General features: G+C 36.3%; 5 protein-coding genes and 2 pseudogenes across 7 annotated transcripts; 5 read left to right on the top strand and 2 right to left on the bottom strand.

The window, feature by feature from the left end:
- Window positions 1–484: 484 nt before the first annotated feature.
- Window positions 485–1,474, bottom strand: LOC147925018 (uncharacterized). Its single transcript, XM_087490708.1, has one exon. The coding sequence runs from the start codon at window positions 1,472–1,474 to the stop codon at window positions 485–487; it is 990 nt and encodes a 329-aa protein (XP_087346834.1).
- Window positions 1,475–3,304: 1,830 nt separating this feature from the next.
- On the top strand, window positions 3,305–4,644 carry LOC104749291 (uncharacterized; annotated as a pseudogene). The gene is made up of 3 exons (XR_015584803.1): window positions 3,305–3,675; window positions 3,814–3,972; window positions 4,059–4,644. The product of XR_015584803.1 is annotated as an uncharacterized LOC104749291 (transcript).
- An 8,274-nt stretch (window positions 4,645–12,918) lies between these two features.
- LOC147925017 (uncharacterized) lies at window positions 12,919–13,443 on the top strand. Its single transcript, XM_087490706.1, has one exon. The coding sequence runs from the start codon at window positions 12,919–12,921 to the stop codon at window positions 13,441–13,443; it is 525 nt and encodes a 174-aa protein (XP_087346832.1).
- Window positions 13,444–17,129: 3,686 nt separating this feature from the next.
- Window positions 17,130–18,798, top strand: LOC104749289 (uncharacterized). Its single transcript, XM_010470883.3, has 4 exons — window positions 17,130–17,727; window positions 17,825–17,983; window positions 18,088–18,196; window positions 18,343–18,798. Exons 1-4 carry the CDS (start codon window positions 17,329–17,331, stop codon window positions 18,531–18,533), a joined length of 858 nt encoding a protein of 285 aa, XP_010469185.1. The 5' UTR covers window positions 17,130–17,328; the 3' UTR covers window positions 18,534–18,798.
- Window positions 18,799–20,268: 1,470 nt separating this feature from the next.
- Window positions 20,269–21,758, top strand: LOC104749288 (uncharacterized; annotated as a pseudogene). The gene is made up of 4 exons (XR_015584804.1): window positions 20,269–20,656; window positions 20,823–20,981; window positions 21,083–21,191; window positions 21,418–21,758. The product of XR_015584804.1 is annotated as an uncharacterized LOC104749288 (transcript).
- A 32-nt stretch (window positions 21,759–21,790) lies between these two features.
- On the bottom strand, window positions 21,791–23,173 carry LOC104749287 (transcription factor DUO1-like). The gene is made up of 3 exons (XM_010470881.2): window positions 22,835–23,173; window positions 22,470–22,737; window positions 21,791–22,381 (listed from the first exon to the last, which is right to left on the bottom strand). The coding sequence occupies exons 1-3, from the start codon at window positions 23,041–23,043 to the stop codon at window positions 21,929–21,931; spliced, it is 930 nt and encodes a 309-aa protein (XP_010469183.1). The 5' UTR covers window positions 23,044–23,173; the 3' UTR covers window positions 21,791–21,928.
- Window positions 23,174–23,913: 740 nt separating this feature from the next.
- On the top strand, window positions 23,914–25,676 carry LOC104749286 (UPF0481 protein At3g47200-like). Its single transcript, XM_010470880.2, has 2 exons — window positions 23,914–25,052; window positions 25,200–25,676. The coding sequence occupies exons 1-2, from the start codon at window positions 24,044–24,046 to the stop codon at window positions 25,472–25,474; spliced, it is 1,284 nt and encodes a 427-aa protein (XP_010469182.1). The 5' UTR covers window positions 23,914–24,043; the 3' UTR covers window positions 25,475–25,676.
- Window positions 25,677–25,981: the final 305 nt, after the last annotated feature.

Here is a 25,981-nt window from a genome sequence, read left to right as displayed (position 1 = left end):
CGTGCCCAACACCTCCTTATATATCCATCAAGACTTCCTAATCACCATAGGAGAAGATTTCCAACTTCCATAAGAAAAAGACTTATTCCTTTTTGCTATTTTCCTTTTTCTTGTAAAACTCCAATTTAATCAACCCAATAAATAGTAGTTTTCCTCTTCAATTCATCCTCAAACCGTCCTTCAATATTGCCTTCTTAAACCTTCTAGAAACTTCTCACACACATAAAACAAGAACAATCATGTATCACGTCTTGAATCACACAGACACTAGTTCAGACACACAATACATCTTCATTCTCCCCCTTTTTGACTATGCTTGTGAACTCATCAGTTCAAACACCTAAACACATCACCAAACACATCTTCATTCTCCCCCTGAATGAGTCACAACATGGTCAAAAACTAATTGGAAAATTCTCCCCGCCTTGCAATACGCGGTTGATAGTCTAGTACACCACCTCCATAGAACTCCATGATTGACTCTTTAAATGAATCTGAAACAATTCCTCTTGATATGTCCTTGAACTCCACAATGATAACATGTAGGACCATGAAACCTTACATCAAAAGCATTCTCCATTCGGCTTCTCTCTCTCAATAATCTGAAACATCTTGGCCTAATATGACCAACAACACCACAATGATGACAAACAGGTCGAAAAATGTTTCCAGATGCATTCTGCTCTTTCACAAATATAGTCCCTGAAGCACTCTTTGAAGCAGCCTCTGGCACAGTTCTTGATGCAGACGTGATTTTTCCACTTGAAACAAACACCATATCCGATTTTGAGACTTTTCCTTTATATCCAAGGCCACACTTATCAGTCTTGCCAATACTCAGAATGTGATCCAACTTCTCTGTACCATTATTAAGCATCCTCAAATTCTTTTGAGTTTCTTCAAGCTGCACTTTAGCTTGTAATGCTTCTTCTCCCTTCTCTGTTGCATATTTCTCTGCTTCAACGACTTTAGCCTCTAACTCAAGCTTCTCCTTAATCAAAACTGAATTATCATCAACTACCTTAAGCCAATGTGCATACAACTTCTCATAACTCTTACCAAGTTCTTCATAACTCATATCCTCTCCATCACTATCACTATCAGATTCATGTTCAGATACAATTGCAGGTTTTGCTGCAGTTTCTGCTGCAGTTTCAGAAATAGTTGCATACACCGATGCAGACGCTGATGCAGACACTAATTCAGAACTATCTTCAAAAGTTGTAAACGCCACAAAATTCTTCAGTTCTTCTTCTTCATCTGAATCAGTTTCAGAATCACTAGTAACAACTTGCATAGCCTTCTTCTTATGCTTTTGTAGATTTGCACAATCAGACAGTACATGACCATATCCTTTGCATTCAAAACATTGAACATCCTTTGATGAAGTCTTCATCTCTTCACCCATTCTTCTTTTCTTCTCTTCGCCCTTACACTTCAGAAATTTAGCAAATTGTCTTGATAACATAGTCATTGAATCTTCACAAGATGATACCTTAAGAGCTACTCCAATGTCAACTTCTTTCTTTATTGCTTCCTTAACTTGATCATCTTTCTTCTTTACTCATTCAGCTTCATATGCTTTACTCAATTCAAAAGCCTTTAGAATCCCAACAAACTCATCAAAAGTCATGTCATCTAAATTATGAGCTTCTTCAACTGCAGAAATTTTTGACTCAAATTTTGCAGGAACAAATCGCTTCAGTTTCTTCACAAGCTTTTTGTCTTTGTACTGCTTTCCAATAGCAAAAGCCTCATTAGATATATCACATAACTTAGCACTGAATTCAGCCACAGTTTATTTTTCTTCCATCCTAAGATTCTCAAATTGTGATGCCAACATATCCAACTTTGTTCTCTTAACACTTGAAGTACCCTCAAACATATTCTCCAATGACTTCCATGCTTTCTGAGCTGATACACATTGAGAAATTAAGTTGAAGTGGCTTGAATCAATAGCATTGTAAATCGCTGACTTGGCTGTCGAATTACAACTTGAAAGCTTTTTCTCTGCAGCAGTCCACTTATCCCTAGGCTTAAGACTCTCAACCCCTTTCTCATCCACAACTTTAGGAGGCTCCCAACCAAGCTCAATCGAATTCCAGCAATCTTTATCAAGGTTACTAATAAACGCTTGCATACGAACCTTCCAATACCCGTAATTCGTTGAATCGATCAACGGTGGTCTTGACATAGACGTGCCTTCTCTGTATGAATTCATCACAACTGATTCAAAGCTCTGCCTTACTTCCTGAACTACCTTCACCCTTGATCTACCCGAAACTAGACTGAATCTCTATCGAGAACCCGCTCTGATACCACTTGTTAATGCGGATGAGGCAATAAAAAAAAGTGCAGAAAGTAAAGAACACAAGAACTTTGTTAACGAGGTTCGGTTTTTCCTACTCCCCGGGACCACGTCCAGATTTCGAATCCACTAGAACAAGAAAGCAAATACAACCTATTCGAAAACGCGTAAATCAAGCACAACCCTCTTAATTCACCGCTTCGTTCTATAACATGAAATCTTAAGGATAATTCTCTACCCTTAACTAGACTAACACCAAGCCTAGATTTAAACCAAGATAACCTAACCTTGGGCTAAACTCCCCCTGAGCCTAGACTTCAGATCTTCAACTCTCTTGAGCAACCTTCACACACACGTCACACCGACGAACAAAGAAGTTTGAACAACACAAGTACCAAACCGCGAAACTAAGCCGCACACAGTGAGAAAGCTCTCTAGGGTTTTTATCTTTATCTCTCAGCTCTCTTGCTTCTCCAGGACGTGCTCAACACCTCTTTATATATCCATCAAGACTTCCTAATCACCATAGGAGAAGATTTCCAAATTCCATAAGAAAATGACTTTTTCCTTTTCCTTGTAAAACTCCAATTTAATCAACCCAATAAATAGTAGTTTTCCTCTTCAATTCATACTCAAACCGTCCTTCAATATTGCCTTCTTAAACCTTCTAGAAACTTCTCACGCACATAAAACAAAAACAATCATGTATCACGTCTTGAATCACACAGACACTAGTTCAGACACACAATACACCTTCAGTTTCTTCTCATGTTGGATTTTTTATCGATGTAAAGTTCCTAGTACTATCAAGTCAACGAGCGAGTCGTGTGTTTAAGAATAAACTTAGTAACTTTCTTGTGTTATAAGCTAGCTTCCTCGCAATTTCCTACTGTGGAAAAAACAAAAGATTCCATTGCACTTGCTTAACAAGTTTAACGTAAAACAGAAGGAACTCAAACTCTTCTTGCATCAGTATGTATATAAATATATCCCATTTCTACTGCCAAAGGCCACACAGAGAAAGAACAATGGAGTCTGCTAAATCATCAAACATCTATAGCCACCAAAATGTCATCGTGATGCGTCACGGTGATCGACTCGACCGTTCCGAGTCACTCTGGACTTCGAAAGCTGAGAGACCGTGGGATCCACCGCTTACTCAGGTCGGTATGGATCGTGCGTTTAGAACCGGTCAGAGAATCCGGTCTCAGATTGGGTTTCCGATTCACCGTGTCTTCGTCTCCCCTTTTCTACGCTGCATCCAGACCGCTTCCGAAGTCGTTGCCGCTCTCTCCGCCGTCGGTTTAGATCCCAAAGCCATGTCGTCTAAAGACGTCCTTTGCATGGACAACAACACTAAGCTCAAGGTCAGTCAGAATATATATCGCTCTATATATTTGTTGAAAGGACCAGACCTAAGTTTGTAGTCTAGTGGTCGTTTTATGGTTTATGCTAAGAATCGAGATGCTTTGTGCTTTATATATGCCTTGTCTCCTCTGCTTGAGGTATCGATTGAATTTGGATTGTGCGAGGTACTGAACACAAGCTGTATGGAGATTGAAGTTGTTCCCGAAGATGGGAAATTTGATTTCAAGATCTCAGATCTTGAAGCTATGTTTCCTAAGGGAACAGTGGATTCTAATGTGGATATGGTTTGTGAAGAGGTGATATATTTGTTATTTCTTTATATTATGTTTTGTGTGACTACGATATCTATAAACTTTAATTTCTATATTTCTGAATTCCTTAGTTGCCACAATGGGGAGAATCTTCACAAGGCTTCAAGGATCGATATTTTAATACAGTGAAGGCTCTCGCGGAGAAGTATCCTTCTGAGAACTTGCTCATAGTCACTCATTGTAAGCAAAAACAGTTATGGTTTTTTTCTTTTTAAAGTTTTAAACCAAAACTGACTGACTTTTGAAATGAGAAGGCAGATTTTGAATAGTGATGATGGGTTTGCCAAATTTGAGGTGGTTACTAGTCATGGAGTGTCTTACAAGGACAACAACAGCCCAATCCATGATCCTGTTGTGAGCCAATCACCGGTTTAGCTGGTTTGTTTGTGAATATTTTTGGTTTCACTCTTTTTTTATTCAATATATACACAACACAATAATTGTCAAAAAAAATATATACACAATACAAGAATTATGATGTTACAGAGTTGGTTAAAAAAATGTATTATGATGTTACAGTTATTTTCCTTTTCTTCCACAAAATTTACAAAAGTAGCACAGAAGAAAATGTTTTGTAATTTGTTTTGTTTGTATGATAAGAAAATTCATTCTACAAAAATTTGTCAGAACATGCTTAATGAAGATTATCTTTCTCTCCCTCTCCTCTCACTCTTAACTGTTTTTTTATTTTTTTATCTCTTTTATAAGGCTTGACAAAGACCAAAAAAAAGCATATAAAATTAAGGTTAACCAACATTTCGACAAGTTTAAGAAGGAAATGGTAATAAATGCGTTCAGATTTGACCTAAGTGATATTTAATAGTGACTAAATTTTGTATTAATTTTTTAACTAGAATATTAATATACAGACATAGTTGTTTTTTTGTTTTAAAGATGTCAAACTCCGTTATTCTTCGTTATATTGTAATTTAACATTTCAATTTTTTTATTAATTTTATTATTTAGAATATTATATATATATTAGTTTTCTTTCTTCTTCATATTAATATTACGATATTTAAGTGTTAAAATTACATTAACTTAAAAATATTGAACAAATGATGCCAAACTTACAAACCAAAAACAAGGCAATAGATAGGATCAAGCTTGGTTATTCTTCATTGTATCATAATTTAATACTTAAAAGTCTTTTATTAACCCGATTATATAAGATAATATTTTACTTAATGAATGATTTTTTGTATTTGGTATTTAATTAATGAATAAATTTCCTTAATTATTATATAATTCTAATATCATGCACGGTGAATAGTATTATATATATAGTAGTTTTTTTCTTTTGTCAAATTAATATTAAGATTTTTAAGTGTTAAAATTACATTAACTTGAAAAAAGATTGAACAAGTGATGCCAAACTTACGAACCAAAGACGTTTGCAATGGATAGGACATCAAGTTCGATTATTCTTCATTGAATTGTAATTTAACATTTAAAATTCTTTTATTAACTCGATTATATAAGATCATATTTTACTTAATGAATGATTTTTGTATTTTGTATTTAATTAATGAATAAATTTCCTTAATTATTAAATAATTCTAATTTCAAGCATGGTGAATATTATATATATAGTAGTTTTTTTTTCTTTTGTCAAATTAATATTAAGATATTTAAGTGTTAAAATTACATTTAACTTAAAAAGATTGAACAAGTGATGCCAAACTTACGAACCAAAGACAATGCAATAGATAGGATCAAGCTCAGTTATTCTTCATTGTATCGTAATTTAATAGTCTTTTATTAACCCGATTATATAAGATAATATTTTACTTAATGAACGATTTTTTGTATTTTGTATTTAATTAATCAATAAATTTCCTTAATTATTATATAATTCTAATATCATGCATGGTGAAAATTATATATATAGTAGTTTTTTTTTTCTTTTGTCAAATTAATATTAAGATATTTAAGTGTTAAAATTACATTTAACTTAAAAAGATTGAACAAGTGATGCCAAACTTACGAACCAAAGACAATGCAATAGATAGGATCAAGCTCGGTTATTCTTCATTGTATAGTAATTTAATAGTCTTTTATTAACCCGATTATATAAGATAATATTTTACTTAATGAATGATTTTTTTGTAATTTCTCTTTAATTAATGAATAAATTTCCTTAATTATTGTATAATTCTAATATCATGCACGGTGAATAGTATTATATATATAGTAGTTTTTTTTTTCTTTTGTCAAATTAATATTAAGATATTTAAGTGTTAAAATTATATTAACTCGAAAAAAGATTGAACAAGTGATGCCAAACTTACGAACCAAAGACGATGCAATGGATAGGACACCAAGTTCGATTATTCTTCATTGTATTGTAATTTAACACTTAAAATTCTTTTATTAACCCGATTATATAAGATCATATTTTACTTAATGAATGATTTTTGTATTTTATATTTAATTTCTTTAATTATTATATAATTCTAATATCATGCATGGAGTATATATATATATAGTAGTTTTTTTTCTTTTGTCAAATTAATATTAAGATATTTAAGTGTTAAAATTACATTAACTTGAAAAAAGATTGAACAAGTGATGCCAAACTTACGAACCAAAGACGATGCAATGGATAGGACACCAAGTTCGATTATTCTTCATTGTATTGTAATTTAACACTTAAAAATTCTTTTATTAACCCGATTATATAAGATCATATTTTACTTAATGAATGATTTTTGTATTTTGTATTTAATTAATGAATAAATTTCCTTAATTATTCTATAATTCTAATATCATGCATGGTAAATATTATATATATAGTAGTTTTTTTTTCTTTTGTCAAATTAATATTAAGATATTTAAGTGTTAAAATTACATTAACTTGAAAAAAGATTGAACAAGTCATGCCAAACTTACGAACCAAAGACGTTTGCAATGGATAGGACATCAAGTTCGATTATTCTTCATTGTATTGTAATTTAACACTTAAAATTTTTTTATTAACCAGATTATATAAGATCATATTTTAATTAATGAATGATTTTTGTATTTTATATTTAATTTCCTTAATTATTAAATAATTCTAATATCATGCATGGAGACTATATATATATATATAGTAGTTTTTATTCTTTTGTCAAATTAATATTAAGATATTTAGATTTTCATAATAAAAAAGTTGGGAGCTAAAAAACCAAAAAAGTTTTCTCTCAGGCACTTTTTTCGAGAAACACGAAAGAAGAATGAAAGACTCTTTTAACCGGATCTCACCTACTAGAGTTTACTAAAAACGGAAATACATGCTGGTCCATAGCATCAACCGTCAACTCCGACGAAATTTGAACATGCTTCCGACGACCAGAATGTTTTCTGATACCATAACTGACGCTCCATCGCCACTCCTGTCTGAGATGCGAGCCCCTCAACTCTGGTAAACTCTCTCCTCCTTTCTCAAACATCACAATAGTACTGGAACCAGACTAACGCGATCAAGAGTTTCTGTTCTGAAACTGTGTTATTTCGGTTACCACTACATTATTGTGCTTGTCTAGGCTGCTTAGATTGAACACTCTCACCTTGTGTGAAGAACTCTCTTGAAACTTCTAGAAACTCTCTGTCCTAAAGGACTGAAACCCTCTCACCTTAGTGTGAAGAACTTTCTCCACTCTCATACTCGACACAATTCGGCAAATGGATGCTCGAATACCCTACCACATGAAAGGTAAAGGCAAAGAAGATGACTTTGCTCCACCCCCACGAAAACGGATAAGAGCCCCGGAGATGGACAACTCAGATCTGATCCAAGAAAACTCATTAACACTCATAGGACGCCTCACAAACCCTTCAGCTCAGAGGCTCTGGTCCTTCATTCCATTCATCTCCAACAAATGGAACCTAAAAGGAAAAGCTATAGGGTCAGATCTGGGAAACGGCTGCTTCTAGTTTAGGTTCGACTATGAAGAAGACTTACAAAAAGTTCTCGATAATAGACCATACCATTTCGACCAATGGATGGTCATCCTCCAACGATGGGAACCAGTTATCTCTGCCTCCTTCCCATCAAAAATACCTTTCTGGATCGGTGTACAAGGGCTCCCCAAGCACTACTGGAAACCGGAAATGATCACAAGTATAGCGGGAGAAGTGGGAGAGATCCTAGAGCTTGACATCACACCCTCTCAAGCAAAGGTCAAAGTTTTACTTGAAGGACTTAAGCCAATACTGAAAGAGACGATAGTCGAATTCCCTGATGGAAGCGATATACTCGTATCTCTGGATTACAAAATGCTGAAAAATCACTCCAACCACTGCCTCCGGTTGACACACGAGAGGAAAAACTGTCCTGGCCTTCTGAACACTACTGAAAAACAAGATCAACACCCTATAAAAGGACCTGGTTCAGATATTGGCACCGGAATACATGGTAGCCAGAGAGCTTCTCAAGGGAGAACCGAATCAGGAACTCACGCTAACAAAAGAAATAGATCCCTATATGAGAATAGCTCACCTCCCAGGAGCTTACACCATAGTCGAGACTCGGGGTACAAGAGACAATCACACTCAAGAGGATATAGAGAAGCCACTCCAAACCCGAGAAGAATTGTAGACAGACAATACTCGCACTCACGAAGCCTCTCCTCCAGAGACCAAAGAGGAGAACCTTTCTACAGAGGATGGAATCACAGGGAGAGTACCCCAACAACTCTTCAATGGAGGGAAAAACCCACTGCAAACACTTCCAATGCTACAGATACCTCTGAAACCTCAAGAACACGACGCCCTCCGCTGGAGAGAAATGTTGAAACTTCCCCCAATGTTGCCCTGGAACACCAAACGAGGACTTTATCAGTTCCCATACTAGAAGAAACTATGGGAGAATTAAGAGAGGTGACAGTCCAATACATATCTTGTGCGGATCCTACTGAAAGTGCTGCTCGAAGGAGAAGAGTGATCCAAGGAGAAGAGAAGGACTTAATGGCTGAGACGGCTGCGAATATTATTGCAGCTGCGACTGAAAATGTAACAAACCATAGCCAAAGAGGGGATTTTTTAGCAGAGGACAACCTGGTAACCACGCAAGCCCCCCCCCCCCCCCCCCCCTTGAGATACCAGAACAGCCGACTCAGCCAGAGACAACTGGGAAGAAGCGGAAGGGCAGACCTACACAAAAAAAGATGGTTAGTAAAAGTCCACTGAAGATCTCAGGAGTGAAATCGCAGAAAAGGAACATGTATACTGCTTCGGGCTCACCCAGAAGAAGATCAAATGTGGAAAGAGGATCTACAGTAAGAGGTGAATCTCCTAGAGCAAGTCAACAAGCAGGTCCTTCGGGTAGTAGAGAAACCCAAGGCAATTCGAAAGCAATAGTGACAAGACAAGGAGACCCAAAAATCAAGCTCATACCTGCAGCAAAGAAAAGATTGGTGGATTTTCAGAATCCACCAAAACCTCTTCCTTAAGAATTGTGAGCTGGAACTGCTGTGGGCTGGGGAATCCTATAACAGTTCGCAGGATTCGAGATATCTGTAGAAAGATATCTCCAGACTTTTTATTCCTCATGGAGACAAAAAATAACACTGACCTTGTTCTCCAAAAACTGCAAGGGTTGACTTACCCTTCGAAACTGATTGTGCCACCAAGCTCACCAGGTGCGGGTGGCCTTGCACTGTTTTGGAAGGATTCGATTGAAGTGGAAGTTCTGTCTTCCTGCAAGAATTACATAGACATAAAAGTCAAAGCTAAAGGCAGAACCTTCTATGTAACATTCTTGTATGGTGAACCCATCAGGGCAAACAGAATCCAACTGTGGAATCAGTTACGCACCTTTGGCGAAGGGAGAAGTGACCCATGGATCCTCGCTGGTGACTTTAATGACATTATCAACAACGCAGAGAAGAGAGGAGGACCACCTAGAGCTGAGGGTTCATTTGTGGACCTAAGAACCTTTATGTTAGTATGTGATTTGTATGACCTAAACTATTCTGGCAACTTCTTATCGTGGAGAGGAAGGAGACATACCCATTTGGTCAAATGCAGACTTGATAGAGCTATGGCTAATAGCGCATGGGCAGAGGCGTATCCCTCAGGCAGAAGTGAATACCTCCGCTTTGAAGGGTCGGATCACAGACCAATAGTAGTATCTTTCAACCCTGAAAAGAAAAAACAAAAAGGCTTGTTCAGATTTGACCGCCGCCTCCGAGAAAATGCAGAAGTCAAAAAGTTGGTCGAGATTGCCTGGAACCTAGATCCTGAAGACTTGGTTGATGAAAGAATCAGTAAGTGCAGAAGAGTCATCATCCAATGGAACAAGGAACAACAAATCAACAGTCAAAAGAAAATTGAAGAGCTCAGAACTAACCTTGAAGAGGCTATGAGTAGTGACTATCTGAACTCAGAACAAATCTCGAAGATAAACCACGAACTTATGCTAGCCTACCAGGCAGAGGAGGAGTTCTGGAGACAAAGAAGTCGACAACTTTGGCTTGCTCTGGGAGACAAAAACACTGGCTATTTCGATGCGGCAACAAAAGGAAGAAAAGCAATCAATAATATAGTTGTACTGGAAGAAGAGGAAGGGAACCCTACTTATGAAGAAGAAGGGATAGTGAAACTTATCTCTGAGTACTATAATAACCTCTTCCAGTCCGAAATGGGAAACAGAAGCCAAGTGGTCAATGATGCCATAACTCCATCCATCACCCCAGAGATGAACGCAAAGTTAATCCTTGAACCTTCATCAAAAGAAATCAAAGCTGCTTGCTATGCGATTCATGCAGATAAAGCCCCAGGGCCGGATGGCTTCTCGGCGAGTTTCTTCCAATCAAACTGGCACACTGTGGGAGATGTGATAGTGCAAGAGATCTCAAACTTCTTCTCCACTGGAATGCTACCTGAAAAGATCAACCACACACATGTCAGACTGATTCCAAAGATAACAAGCCCAAAGAAAGTAATGGACTATAGACCGATTGCTTTGTGCTCAGTTTATTACAAAATCATTGCAAAGATCCTCTCAAAGCGTCTCCAACCTTTCCTCCAGCAGGTGATATCTGAAAACCAATCAGCTTTCGTCCCACAAAGAGCTATCAGTGATAATGTTCTTATAACCCACGAAACCCTACACTATCTGAAAACTTCAGAGGCAAAGGAACGCTGCTACATGGCTGTTAAAACAGACATGAGCAAGGCATATGATAGACTCGAATGGGATTTTATAGAACAAGTCATGGTTAAGATGGGTCTTCACCAAAAATGTATAAGATGGATCATGCAGTGTATCACCACAGTATCTTACTCTTACCTCATCAATGGGAATGCCAAAGGACTAGTCAAACCTGAGCGTGGAATTCGACAAGGCGACCCTCTGTCCCCATACATCTTCATTCTCTGTAGCGAAGTCTTGTCCGGTCTATGCTCCAAGGCTCAAAGTGAGGGCACCCTAGAAGGTATCAAAGTGGCAAAGAACTGCCCCCGCGTCAACCACCTCCTATTTGCGGATGATACCATATTCTTTTGCCGGTCAGATAAGCTGAGCTGTAAGACCCTCCTATCCATCCTGCAACGCTATGAAAAGGCATCAGGTCAGAAAATCAACTTCCAAAAGTCTGCAATCACCTTCTCAAAAAAGACAGCAGAATCTGTAAAGATCAGGGTGAAACAAGATCTTAAAATAAATCACGAAGGAGGTCAAGGTAAATACCTTGGATTACCTGAACTTTTTGGCCGCAAGAAGAGAGATGTGTTCACCTCTATCGTTGATAGAATTAAACAAAGAGTTCTGAGCTGGTCGACCAAGTTCCTCTCCACGGCAGGCAAACTCACCCTCCTCAAATCCGTACTGACAGCTATGCCCTCATATGCTATGACATGCTTCAAGCTACCTACCTCCCTGTGCAAAAAAATCCAAGCTGCACTAACTAGATTCTGGTGGGATGGACATGCAAACAAAAGAAAGATGTCATGGATCTCTTGGAAGAAGATGACAAAATCAGTGAGTGAAGGGGGTTTCGGATTCAGAGATATACAAAAGTTTAATGATGCCTTACTAGCAAAAGTTGGTTGGCGACTGCTCTCCAAGCCGGCTTGTCTGCTCGCGAAAGTTCTCCTGAATAAATACTGCCAAAACTCGCACTTCCTGGATAGCACTGTCCCAAACAACGCATCTCATGGGTGGAGAAGCATCTGCGTAGGAAGAGATCTCCTTAAAACACATATGGGAAAGCTAATTGGTGATGGACAGTCTACCCTCCTCTGGAAGGACCCCTGGCTATCACTAGAAAACCCAGAAACCCCCATGGGACCAGTTAGTGAGCAAGCTCAAATGCAAAAAGTAGCAGACCTACTAATAGAAGGATCACAAGAATGGGACCTGGAGAAGATCGCTGAAACCATTCCAGGCTATGAACACAGAATTACAAGCCTGAGACCAAGCAAACTGGGAGGCAAAGACAAATGGGCGTGGCTACCTTCGAGTTCTGGGATCTACACGGTGAAGTCTGGCTATTATATGGCTCTACACGAGGAACTCAAGGATAGTCCAGAGCCACAGACTACAACTGCCTACGATTGGAAAGCAAAACTATGGAGAATCAAATGCAACCCAAAAATTAAAATCCTCCTATGGAAAGCCCTTCATGATGCTTTACCTGTGGGAGAGAACCTGAAACATCGACAGATCAATACGGAAGCAAAATGTATTCACTGTGGGGAGGAGGAAACGACCCTACACCTCTTTTTCAAATGTCAAGTTGCAAGAGAAATCTGGAACTCTAGTCCCTGCGAGGGATCGATAAACGTCGATCGACTTTCTACCTTCAGCAGGGATTTGATGCAGCTAAGAGCCTAAAATGCTTACCTCCAGTGGGGCTTGAAGAAGGAAATCTAACTCCATGGATATTCTGGGCTATTTGGCATAGTCGAAATAAAAGAATATTTGAAGATAAGCAGCTACAACCCATGGAGATCATTACGCAAGCTACCATTAGAGCAAAAGAGTGGACGCACAATCAGATCAAATCGAATCAGCCAGCGAAGGTACAAGAACAGCCAGATCTGACCACGGAAGATGCGAACACTATAAGATACAACACGGATGCGGCATGGAATACAAGCAAACAAGCAGGACTAGGCTGGATCTCCAAGAACCATCGCGGAATCACTGTGGACCAAGGATCCACACCGGTGTCGAATGTACAATCTCCGCTTGTAGCCGAAGGACTGGCGATGCTGCAAGCTGTATCCTCGGCCTCAACCCTGGGACTCACCCATTTAACCTTTGCTTCTGACTCGATGAACCTGGTCAAAGCCATTAATTCGGAGAACCAACCAAAGGAACTCCACGGGATTCTCTGCGATATCCTGAAGATCTCCCAAATGTTCTCTCATCTTTCGTTTCGTTTCACCCCTCGTTCAAACAATGTCGAAGCCGATTGCTTGGCAAAAAACGCTTTAGCTTCCTATGTAATGGGCCTAGCCCACTAATTAGCTAATGAATCAATTGGTTGCACACAAAAAAAAACAAAAAGATATTTAAGTGTTAAAATTACATTAACTTGAAAAAAGATTGAACAAGTGATGCCAAACTTACGAACCAAAGACGTTTGCAATGGATAGGACATCAAGTTCGATTATTCTTCATTGTATTGTAATTTAACACTTAAAATTTTTTTATTAACTCGATTATATAAGATCATATTTTACTTAATGAATGATTTTTGTATTTTGTATTTAATTAATGAATAAATTTCCTTAATTATTATATGATTCTAATATCAAGCATGGTGAATATTATATATATAGTAGTTTTTTTTTCTTTTGTCAAATTAATATTAAGATATTTAAGTGTTAAAATTACATTTAACTTAAAAAGATTGAACAAGTGATGCCAAACTTACGAACCAAAGACAATGCAATAGATAGGATCAAGCTCAGTTATTCTTCATTGTATCGTAATTTAATAGTCTTTTATTAACCCGATTATATAAGATAATATTTTACTTAATGAACGATTTTTTGTATTTTGTATTTAATTAATGAATAAATTTCCTTAATTATTATATAATTCTAATATCATGCATGGTGAATATTATATATATAGTAGTTTTTTTTTCTTTTGTCAAATTAATATTAAGAAATTTAAGTGTTAAAATTACATTTAACTTAAAAAGATTGAACAAGTGATGCCAAACTTACGAACCAAAGACAATGCAATAGATAGGATCAAGCTCGGTTATTCTTCATTGTAACATAATTTAATAGTCTTTTATTAACCCGATTATATAAGATAATATTTTACTTAATGAATGATTTTTTTGTAATTTGTATTTAATTAATGAATAAATTTCCTTAATTATTGTATAATTCTAATATCATGCACGGTGAATAGTATTATATATATAGTAGTTTTTTTTCTCTTTTGTCAAATTAATATTAACATATTTAAGTGTTAAAATTATATTAACTCGAAAAAAGATTGAACAAGTGATGCCAAACTTACGAACCAAAGACGATGCAATGGATAGGACACCAAGTTCGATTATTCTTCATTGTATAGTAATTTAACACTTAAAATTCTTTTATTAACCCGATTATATAAGATCATATTTTACTTAATGAATGATTTTTGTATTTTATATTTAATTTCTTTAATTATTATATAATTCTAATATCATGCATGGAGAATATATATATATATATAGTAGTTTTTTTTCTTTTGTCAAATTAATATTAAGATATTTAAGTGTTAAAATTACATTAACTTGAAAAAAGATTGAACAAGTGATGCCAAACTTACGAACCAAAGACGATGCAATGGATAGGACACCAAGTTCGATTATTCTTCATTGTATTGTAATTTAACACTTTAAAATTCTTTTATTAACCCGATTATATAAGATCATATTTTACTTAATGAATGATTTTTGTATTTTGTATTTAATTAATGAATAAATTTTCTTAATTATTCTATAATTCTAATATCATGCATGGTGAATATTATATATATAGTAGTTATTATTCTTTTGTCAAATTAATATTAAGATATTTAAGTGTTAAAATTACATTAACTTGAAAAAAGATTGAACAAGTGATGCCAAACTTACAAACCAAAGACGATACAATGGATAAGATACCAAACTCGGTTATTCTTCATTGTATTGTAATTTAACACTTAAATTTTTTTTATTTACCAGATTATATAAGATCATATTTTACTTAATGAATGATTTTTGTATTTTGTATTTAATTAATTAATAAATTTCCTTAATTATTATAATTCTAATATCATGCATGGTGAATATTATATATATAGTAGTTTTCTTTCTTTTATATATATAGTAGTTTTTTTCTTTTGTCAAATTAATATTAAGATATTTAAGTGTTAAAATTACATTAACTTGAAAAAAGATTGAACAAGTGATGCCAAACTTACGAATCAAAGACGATGCAATGGATAGGACACCAAGCTCGGTTATTTTTCATTGTATTGTAAGTTAACAATTAAAATTCTTTTTATCAATCCGACTATATAAGATCATATTTTACTGAATGAATAAATTTTGTATTTATTTCCTTTAATATTATTATATAATTCTAATATCATGCATGGTGAATGTTCTGTGACTTACCTGAATCAAGTAGAGGGAATGAGAAAACCCGAAGCACTCTTTACGCGCATCCAAATCCAAATAGACCTGCAAATTTTCCATGAGATGCGTAAATAGATGTTTTGATAGTATATATTACATGAAGTCTTAAAAGCATACACCAAAATAGAAAACAAAATAAACAGACCAAATCAAAATGTGGAATATATTGCCTTCTTAAACCTTCTTAAAAGCACACGTCCTAAAAAAACAATTCTTCATTCGTTAATACACATCATCATCATTATTTCTCTCATTCGATAACATCTAAAGTGTGTAGTAGTTTAAATTCATTCATCATCATTATTTGTTATTTCTCCTAGCCTACTGATATAACACGTCAAGACATATTACATTCTATATACTCATTCACATACATCAACATCAATATACCCTAGTACCCTACACACAATAAGCACAAATCGAAACAATATACCCTAGTACCCTACACACAATAAGCACAAATCGAAACAATAAAAAAAAAAAAAAAAATCGAAACAATATAGATACATAGTTCATCCTATTGATTAGAGAAATCATCAGTAGTAGTTTAAGTAGAGAATTGGTGAGAGAGTCAAACGTACCTCAATCAAAATTATGGAAACAGAGGAAACCAACCCCCTTCACTTCACCAGTTTATTGTATATTGCAACCTATAAAATAAAATTCCATATTGCAAATTAATAACTGATCGCACGCATGATAATATATATAAACGAATATTGAAAATCTATAGTATAACATATCAAAAATAAAAATCGACAGGGGAAAGAAAATTAGTAGAACCACTCACACCATAGATTTGTTTTAGAGAAGAGCTTGAAGATCCATATAAAAATTAAAGATCCAACTTGAACCGGACCCCAGACCCGAGAACGGTGACGTAAATTGATCAAGGCGAGACCTTTAGTTGCTAGCACCCGATCTGAAACCATCAGAATAAACAAAACGAAAAAAAAGTCAGAAAGAATGAACAGAGACCCTAAGCTATAGACTCCCGCAGTTGAAGCGAATACTACGGTGAGAGAGATAAAGATAGAGAGAGAGAGAACGAACCTCTGAGAGCGTTGATAGATCGGACCGAAGCTTAGCATATTCACGAACCATCCAGAAATAATACCACCGCAGCCATGATGAAGATGAAACCATGTATTTAGGACTCAAGTAAGATAGAGAAAGAGAGAGAGAGAGATGATTCTAGATGGCTTTAGGTTTTTTTTTCTTTTCTTTCTCCTAGTTTTGATATCGAACCGTATTTAGAGAGAAGAAGTAAGGGGGTTAATTAATTAAATCATCTTTTAATTTACAAGAATACTACCGTTACATACATACACTGTTACACCGTTTTAAAAAAAGTTACCGTTCATATAACGTTCATGTTTGTTGACTTGTTGTAACAAGGAAATACCCAGATATATTTCTAAAAAAAAATAAAAAAGGAAAACACCAGTCACGTCGAACCGGATTAAACCGAAGTTAGCCGTCTTTTGACTGATTCAGTCTTTTTATTGAAACCCTTAATTTGTGGTTATTATAAACATGACCACAACGTCCCAATCCCAATCCATGATCGTGTTATAACCCAACCAATCTCATTGGTTTAGTCTGGTTTTGTCCATTACAGCTTAATTAGATTAGATCCTTTTGACAAAATAATTATAAAAACATTATATTAACCTTTTCGAGTAAAACTCAAAAAAAAAAACAAAAAAAAAACGAGATAATGTATACAATTACTTCCAACGCACTCTCAAAGGTCACACCAGGAACAATCAGAGCAAGAGCAACAATGGAGTCAGCTAAACCTAACCCCGATGGCTACCAAAATATCTTGATGATGCGTCACGGTGATCGCATTGACAAAATCGATCCACTCTGGCTCGATACAGCCGCCAGACCATGGGATCCTCCACTCGTTCAAGACGGTATGGTTCGAGCGTTTCAAACTGGTCAACGGATTCGATCTCAGATCCACTTTCCGATTCACCGTGTTTTCGTTTCCCCTTTCATCCGCTGCGTTCAGACTGCTTCCGAAGTTATCGCTGCTCTCTCAGCCGTCGATTTCGATCCCAACGGTACCTCTTCTAAAGACGTCGTTTCGATCGATAAGTCTAAGTTCAAGGTCAGGTCTGAGAGAACTTTGAAAATCTTGCGGTGTTTGTGTTGTTTTGAATCGGACATAAGCGTTGTTTAAGGTGATTCTTGTATGCTTCTCTCAGGTTTCTATTGAATATGGATTGAGCGAGATGTTGAACTCAATTGCTATTAGCCCTGAGATTGCTCCAAAAGATGGGAAATTTGATTTCATGATTTCAGATCTTGAAGCTATGTTTCCTGATGGTATGGTTGATCGTAGTGTCGATCCTGTTTTTAAAGAGGTGAGCTTTAAGGACCTATCTATCTCTAGTCTCTAGACTTGTGTCTTGTTCTGTTTCTTGATGAGTATATAAACTTGATATCTCTCTTGGTTTGGTTTGTTTAGATGCCGCAATGGGAAGAGACTGTAGAAGGATGTACAGATCGATTTCTTAATTTGATAAAGACTCTTGCTGATAAGTATCCTTCTGAGAACTTGCTCTTAGTCACTCACGGTACTACAGTACATTCTTTACTTTTTATCAATATCAATTTCTAATTCTTTCTGCTCGTTTCGTTGTGAGTCTATGAGTATAGTCCAGTCCCTTTCTTCAATTAATTCATATATTGTATTTAAGTCTTCTTTGTTGGGAAAATGCAGGGGAAGGAGTAAGGACTACATTTGCAACCTTTAAAGGCGTAGATGTGTACGACGTAGAATATTGTGCTTGTGCTGAACTGAGAAGACAGGTCTTGAGTAAAGATGGAGGAGACTTCGAGGTGATTACAAGTCTTAGTCAAAGTGGAATCAAGTACCATCCCTTGAGTACCACAGACCAAACTTCTGTTTAAGTCAATTGTGTGTTCCGGATGATCATAGCATTATAAAACAGGATACTGGCTAATGGTTATCTAGAAACTTCTGGTTAACCGGACATGACGACCTTCACTACAAATGGGAACGTTACGTTACGTATACAACAAGAACAATAATATTGTAGCCATACCAAGGCAAAAAGGGCTGATGATTCATTCAACCTTTAGTTTTTTAACTCATGGATTTGTGGAAACTTTTTGTGTTGTTTCATTGAATAAGCCAATAAAACTTTTCACTAAACGAGTAAACTTAACGTCAAATTAAAGACATATTCTCATCAGTAATTTACGACTTCACGCTAAGCAGAATAGTTCATCCTCATTTTTGCAAAATAACTTGTTAGAATTTTTGTCTAATCAAACAAGTAGTCTCTAAATATGAATGGTCAAACTAGATTAAAATAAGATTTTAAAGAAAGTCATTAGCGTGGGGTTTGTGACCAACCCCCTCCATTAAAGGAATAGTTCGATTTCTATTAAACTAGTTAAAATAAGTTGCAAATCATATATGACAGGGAGATATTAACATCCAAATAGAATTAAGTAATCACTATACTGTCTCATCACATTTAGTTTATTTGAAAGATCATAGCCTTGTTTTGTCACGTCATTCACCACCACGGCACCCACCTATACATGTATTGCTTCTTCTCTGTTTTTTTTCTCACAATCTTTCTTTCTAAAATAGAAGCTAACAATATATATTATCTTCGTTTTGTTCACAAATATATATTATCTTCTTCTAAAAAATGAATGACTTGTTAATACGATGTCGACATATGTATCTGTGTAATTTCATCGAGGGAGACAAAGTATCAAATAAGTAGTTTCCAAGTCATATTGTATATTATATTTAAAGTAAGAAAAGAAAGTTTGTAAGTATATCCTACTTTTGTTGAGTGCGGTAATATAATTTGCATTTACAACAACAAAATGTTTATAGCACTTTTTCCAATACAAAAAGAAAAATATTATTGTGTAATGGTGCTATGAACACATCATATTCTCGAATGAGAAAAACCTTTGCAGTTTCCTACTCTTTTGAAAAAGTTTCAACAAATATTATTGTGTAATGGTGCTATAAATTGTTGAGAAGGTTTTTCAAAAGAGTAGGAAACTGCAAAGGTTTTTCTCATTCGAGAATATGATGTGTTCATAGCACCATTACACAATAATATTTTTCTTTTTGTATTGGAAAAAGTGCTATAAACATTTTGTTGTTGTAAATGCAAATTATATTACCGCACTCAACAAAAGTAGGATATACTTACAAACTTTCTTTTCTTACTTTAAATATTATAGAAAGTGCAATAAATTCCTACTCAACAATTTATAGCACCATTACACAATAAATTGTTGAGAAGGTTTTGAAAAACGTTTGCAGTTTCCTACTCTTTTGAAAAACCTTTGCAGAAAAACCTTCTCAACAATTTATTAGGACTAATGTTCAAAGAAAACGCTATGCGTTAACTAGATGGTGATCCAACGTCTAGCGTCTAGAACGTCTAATCGGAATTTAAACGGTTTAAAGCGGTTTAGACGTTTATACGATAAACTATTTATATATCTTATATTATATATATAATTATATAAATATGTATAAAAATGACTAAGAGTGAGTGGCACTTATTTATAATGTTAATGACATATCCACAAAAAAAAATAAAAAAGAAAAAAATATAATTCCCGTTATAAATACGAACCCATAACAGTCGCAAAAAAAAACTTAGAGAAAGAAGAAGAAGAAAAACAAAACAATGGAGTCTCCCAAATCAAACAACATGGATGATGGCAGCTACCAAAACATCTTCGTGATGCGTCACGGTGATCGAATCGACAATTTCGAGCCACTATGGGTTTCAACCGCCGAGAGACCTTGGGATCCTCCTCTCGTTCAAGACGGTATGATTCGAGCGTTTCGAACCGGTCAAAGGATCCGATCTCAGATCGCGTTTCCGATTCACCGCGTCTTCGTCTCCCCTTTTCTCCGATGCGTCCAGACTGCTTCCGAAGTCGTCTCTGCTCTCTCCGCAGACATTGTTGATCCCAACGCCATGTCTTCCCAAGACGTCCCTTCCATTGATACATCTAAGCTCAAGGTCCGTCAGATCATACCCAAATCATCTTCTTAAACCACAAAAGTTTCTTTTTTTTAAGGAATCGAACTGTGATAACCAATAGTACCATATCATCGTTCTCTGTTGTAGTAGTAGTAGTATAAGATCAAATCAGCTGAGTGTTTATTATGTGTGCTTCTCTTCTCAGGTTTCTATTGAGCTTGGTCTGTGTGAGATGCTGAACGCAGTGGCTATTAGGCGTGAGTTTGCTCCTAAAGATGGAAACTTTGACTTTAGTATTTCAGATCTTGAAGCTATGTTTCCTGAGGGAATGGTGGATCATAATGTGGACATGGTTTATAAAGAGGTGCTTTTTTAACTCTCTTAGGACCTTTTCAAGTTTTGATCTTTTCGTTGTTTTTCTTATACGTTGGTTAAAAACATTGATCCTTGGTTCCTTCTGTTCAGTTACCAAAATGGGAAGAGTCTGTGGAAGGCTGCAGAGATCGGTATGTTAAAGTTGTAAAAGCTCTTGCTGATAAGTATCCTTCAGAGAACTTGCTCTTAGTCACTCACGGTATGCAAGTCTCTGACTTTTAGTTTCCACATCGATTTATTTTAGCTTGTTGTGTATTCTATGGATCTTGTATAACTTCCTACTTTGGCATTGATCAATCTCAATCCGTCTTAACTTAGTCAGATGTAAACCAGTTCCCTTCTCTATAGTGAACTATCCGTCCCTCATGAACTTGCGCAATTTCAATGTTGTTAACTTCTAAACCTCTTTGATGAAATTTTTTCAGGGGAAGGAGTTGGAACTACATTTTCAACGTTTTATAAAGATACAACTGTGTACGAAGTAGACTACTGTGCTTATGTTGAATTGAGAAGAGAGGTCTCAAGTAAAGATGGGTCTGCAAAAGCTGGGGAGTATGAGGTGGTTTTGAGTCATAGTAAAGCTGGAATCAGGTTTAGTCATGATCCTGCCCAGTTATGAACCTATGATAAGCCAATCACCGGTTTAGTCAATTTGTCTTCAGTGTCCTCTGTTTCTGTACTTTTGATTGTATTTGAACTGCTTTTCTATGAATTAAGTTTCAAAGTTTTCATTCAATCGAATAAGATTTTATACTTCTGCCAAAAAAAAAAAAAAAAAACAATACATCATATTAACAAGGAAGCAAGAATTGTCATTACATAGTTAGACTGTTGCTTGAAACATCTAGAAACAGTTCTTCATAGTTAATAGAAGGCATCAAATTAGACCTAAACACAACACAAAAGGAAGACCAATCTACAAACAAGAAGAACAATCTAAGGAGTCCGGATCGGATCAACTTGATCAAACATGTCAGCAGGGAAATCGTCTAAGAAAACATCAGGTTCTTCATCCTTTGAAACATGTCTGCATCTTCTCGGGGCAGGGGAGGGCTCAAAAAACGGCTGAGGAAGAGCGAACAATGGCTCAGAGGAATCAGCAGGTCCAAGTATATCATAGTAAAAAGGGTCGTCAAGTCTAGCCAAAAGCTCTCTGCTTTCCGGAGAGAAAGGGATAAGAGCTTGCTGATCTGCATCGTTAGGTGAGTCAGAGAACTCAGCTATAACAAGATCAGTGCCAAAAGTGAAAGGCTGATGCTCGAACTTAATACCCAAATCAGGCAATCTCAAGGCTTTATCATCAACTTGGTCAGAAGAAGAATAAGGAACCTTCATCAACGATGAAGAAGAAGAAACAGTAATCTCTTCTTCCTCAACCAAACTAAAACCCTGAAACCACAAAGTAAAAAACTCAAAACTCAAAACTCAAAAACAAAAACAAAGTAAAAAACTTGTGAATTTGTAGTCATTAGATAACCTGAGTGGGATTGCAAGATTGACGGATTGGTTTGACGTGTTTGCCCTTGCATCGATGAGAAGAAGAAGAAGACGACTTAGAAGTGGAAGCATCAGAGGAGGAGTTATGAAGAATCCTAGCGAGTCTCTTTTGTCTGCTACTCCAAAAGTTCTTAACATCGTTATCAGTTCTTCCAGGTAAATACGTAGCGATTCTAGCCCATTTGTTCCCAAAATCAGATTGCAACTCAATCACAACCCTCTCTTCATCAGCCGAGAACTTGCATCCACTTCATCCATGAACCCCCAAAACAACAAAACAAAACCCTAAATTTTAAAGCAAACAAATACACCTAAATTGAACAGAGAGAGGAGAAAGATGAGTACTTTTTGAGATTGGGACGGAGTTTATTGACCCAACGGAGACGACAAGATTTGCCAGTGCGGTGAAGAAGACCTTTGGATCGAATGGAGCTCCAGTCACGAGGACCGTATCTCTTAACATGGTTGATCAATACTTCGTCTTCTTCGGCTTTCCATGGCCCTTTCTTTATCTCTTCCTTCTTATTATTATTATTCGCTTCCATTTTCCTCATCTCTCTAACTCTCACTGATCTCGGCTTGTTTCTTCTATTTTTTTTGTTGTTGTTACTCTTGACTCTCTTCTTCTTTCTTCCTCTTCTTCTTCTTCTCTTTGGGTTTTGTAGTGACGGTTGGATGCGGTTATCACCCACATTTACCCATTACCCCCTCCACTCTCTCAGTACCCCACTCCCCAAGTTTCTCTCTCTCACATTTCGAATTTGCTAATTTTACTAAACTACCCTCGTGTTTTTTACTTAATTATTAGCCCAATACTAAGCCCAAATCAAGTGAGCCCGTGTAAGGCCCCCTTATTTTGTACATGCACGTGGGTTGTGTGACTTGTGACTACAAATTTTCTTAATCAAGAAGATATATGTGGAGATTAGTGCGTTGAATGTGCGTGTGAAAGAGTTGTGCCTCTTTATTTTTATTTTTTTTTTACTCAAAACGTGCCAAATTCTATTTTATATTTCACAAAACAAAAAAAAACAGAAGAGAATAAAAGAAAGAGAGTAATGTCTTCTTGTTATAAGTTGTAATGAGCAAAACGATAACCAATATTAAATTAAAAAATGCTTGAACATGACTGATTTTTTAATACTGTTGATACCAGCCTTGAGCTGTGGGTTTCGAAACCTGCATCTGATGCCTTCCTCTTTACGGTGATTAATTAACTTATTTGCTTCTCTTTAACCAAAAAACAATGGCTAAACCGGTTCTTTAATCTAAATTCATTTTCTTAATCTAGAAAAAGTAAGTATAGTTTTCTTTTTAGTGGGAAAAAGTAAGTATAATTTAACCAATTTAGGATATGATTAAGGTTTCGAATCAACTGCATTATATATTTTTAATCCGGATTAAGCAACTATGGTCATGAACTCATCTTTCACTAGAAGGGAAAATTTCGAACTTAACTTGTCTTTCTTTCACTATAAAGTTCAACTTTCAAGAGAGGCTTTAAAATTCTCAAGACAATGGAACGAACCTTGGATCTTGAATCGGGCTCAAACCATGCATGAGTCGGCGAAGAAACTACCTGCTCCTGGAATGTGGCGTTTTCCTACAAATCCTGATCTTTGCTGTATCTACAGAGTCCCAAACTGCTTACGTCAAGTAAGCCCGGAAGCATACACGCCTCAACTGGTTCTCATTGGACCTCTTCACCGATCTTTAATATCTCAAGCTCTCAAGTCTCGTGGAGATATCACAAACACGAAGCTCATGGGCTACTTGAACATGGAGGGCCACAAGAAAGTTTACTTGATGGAATTCGCACGAAGGGTTGAAGGGAAGAAAGCAGTCATTGATGGATTCAGGAAGATAATAGAAGAAGACGAAGATCTTATCAGGGCAAGCTACTCTGAATCAACGGCCTGGATTCCATCTCCAGAGTTCGTGGACATGATCTTGCACGACTCTGTTTTCATACTAGAGCTCTTTTTGAGGTTTTACGTAAAAGGACCAGAGAAAATAGGGGATCCTCTCATGGACGAGCCTTGTCTTGTACACACAGTCACTGGAGATCTCATCTTGCTCGAGAACCAGCTTCCTTACTTCATCCTCGAGAAACTCTTCGATCAAATAGTTTCAATACTCTCCCCGCACCAGACGTTCCGTGAATTAACCATCATCCATTTTCGAGTCCAAGATAAGATTGGAAACAACTCAAAGTTTAGACATTTTACTGATATGGCAAGGTGTGTGCGCGTGGAGACAGTTCCAGAGCATGGTTATGGGATATTCAGGCCTATGTATGAAATGTATAATGCGGATAAGCTAGACAACGGGGGAGTGAAATTCGAAGCCGTGGAAGACGAGCTGTCGGTCGAGGTGAAATTCACCAATGGTGTTTTGCATATACCATGTTTTTTAGCTGATGACGATGCAGAGATGATACTTAGAAACATAATGGCACTTGAGCAATGCCATTATCCGTTCAACGCCCATGTATGTAACTACGTCATGTTCTTAGATTTCCTCATCGACACCGAGAAGGACGTCGACTTGCTTGTCCAGAAAGGTACTTAATTAGTAAATTGACCTATTAATATTTCTCTTGTCTATTTGTGTTTGTATCTTCACACTTTGTGTACTTAATTAGTAGATTGACCTATTAATATTTCTCTTGAGTATCGATTGATTCATTATGGTTTTTGGTTTTTGTAAGGAATAATAAACAATTGGCTTGGGCAACATCGTGCGGTGGCTAAGATGGTGAACAAGCTCTGTTTGGGAGTCATGCAAGATGGGTCTTACTATTCTGATATCGCAACGGAAGTCGTGGAACACTACAACAACAAATGCAATAAGTCACACGCCATCCTAAGGCGCGTGTATTGCAGCGACCTGTGGACAGGGACAGCCACCGCAGCCGCTACGTGTCTATTGCTGATGACTCTTGTCCAGACGGTGTTTTCGATCATTCCAGTTATAAAGAAGTGAAATTCATTCACCCTTGTTCGAAATATATAGCTAGTACGTAGTGACTAGCTAGATTTGTTGTCCGTTTAGATAATCACTTTATTAATTTCTTGTCCCAAAAATATGGTGAAGTTGTAGAGTTTGATTCGGAGAGTTATTGCAATCAATAAACTAATTTGTACTGACTCATTTAACTTTAAAGAAATTAACTTTCTTCTTATGAGTAGGAAGGATCGTCGGAAAGCTTTGAAAGTCTAAACTATCGTATACTAGCTAGTAGCTATGAATACATGGCAGCAAAGGTAAAAATAATCAGATATCAGTTGTTACTGGACATGTGTCCAAACAAACGCTAGAGAAACTCAGTAACAATCAGGACAAATGACTTTGCACATTAATTTATTTGTTTGGACAGCTGTCCAGTAACATCTGAGTGTTTTGTTTATGGGTGTTGTATATGCTCTTTGCATCAATCGTAACATCTGAGTGTTTTGTTTTGTGGGTGCAGGTGAAAGTGAATTTGCTTTT

The sequence above is a fragment of the Camelina sativa genome, chromosome 16 (assembly GCF_030686135.1).
Source record: "Camelina sativa cultivar CO46 ecotype springtype chromosome 16, ASM3068613v1".
NCBI classification, from domain to species: Eukaryota; Viridiplantae; Streptophyta; class Magnoliopsida; order Brassicales; family Brassicaceae; genus Camelina; species Camelina sativa.
This window is presented reverse-complemented; position numbering and strand designations above follow the sequence as displayed.

What these genes read in the sequence shown, in the direction of transcription:
- LOC147925018 (XM_087490708.1), bottom strand. Translation starts at nt 1,474, where the DNA reads ATGACTATGTTATCAAGACAATTTGCTAAATTTCTGAAGTGTAAGGGC.
- LOC147925017 (XM_087490706.1), top strand. Translation starts at nt 12,919, where the DNA reads ATGGAGATCATTACGCAAGCTACCATTAGAGCAAAAGAGTGGACGCAC.
- LOC104749289 (XM_010470883.3), top strand. Translation starts at nt 17,329, where the DNA reads ATGTATACAATTACTTCCAACGCACTCTCAAAGGTCACACCAGGAACA. An exon ending in TCGATCCTGTTTTTAAAGAG is followed by an intron (nt 17,984 to 18,087) that starts GTGAGCTTTAAG and finishes TGGTTTGTTTAG; the next exon opens with ATGCCGCAATGGGAAGAGAC. An exon ending in CTTGCTCTTAGTCACTCACG is followed by an intron (nt 18,197 to 18,342) that starts GTACTACAGTAC and finishes GGGAAAATGCAG; the next exon opens with GGGAAGGAGTAAGGACTACA.
- LOC104749287 (XM_010470881.2), bottom strand. Translation starts at nt 23,043, where the DNA reads ATGAGGAAAATGGAAGCGAATAATAATAATAAGAAGGAAGAGATAAAG. An exon ending in CTCCGTCCCAATCTCAAAAA is followed by an intron (nt 22,738 to 22,834) that starts GTACTCATCTTT and finishes TCATGGATGAAG; the next exon opens with TGGATGCAAGTTCTCGGCTG. An exon ending in AATCTTGCAATCCCACTCAG is followed by an intron (nt 22,382 to 22,469) that starts GTTATCTAATGA and finishes TTGTGGTTTCAG; the next exon opens with GGTTTTAGTTTGGTTGAGGA.
- LOC104749286 (XM_010470880.2), top strand. Translation starts at nt 24,044, where the DNA reads ATGCATGAGTCGGCGAAGAAACTACCTGCTCCTGGAATGTGGCGTTTT. An exon ending in CGACTTGCTTGTCCAGAAAG is followed by an intron (nt 25,053 to 25,199) that starts GTACTTAATTAG and finishes GGTTTTTGTAAG; the next exon opens with GAATAATAAACAATTGGCTT.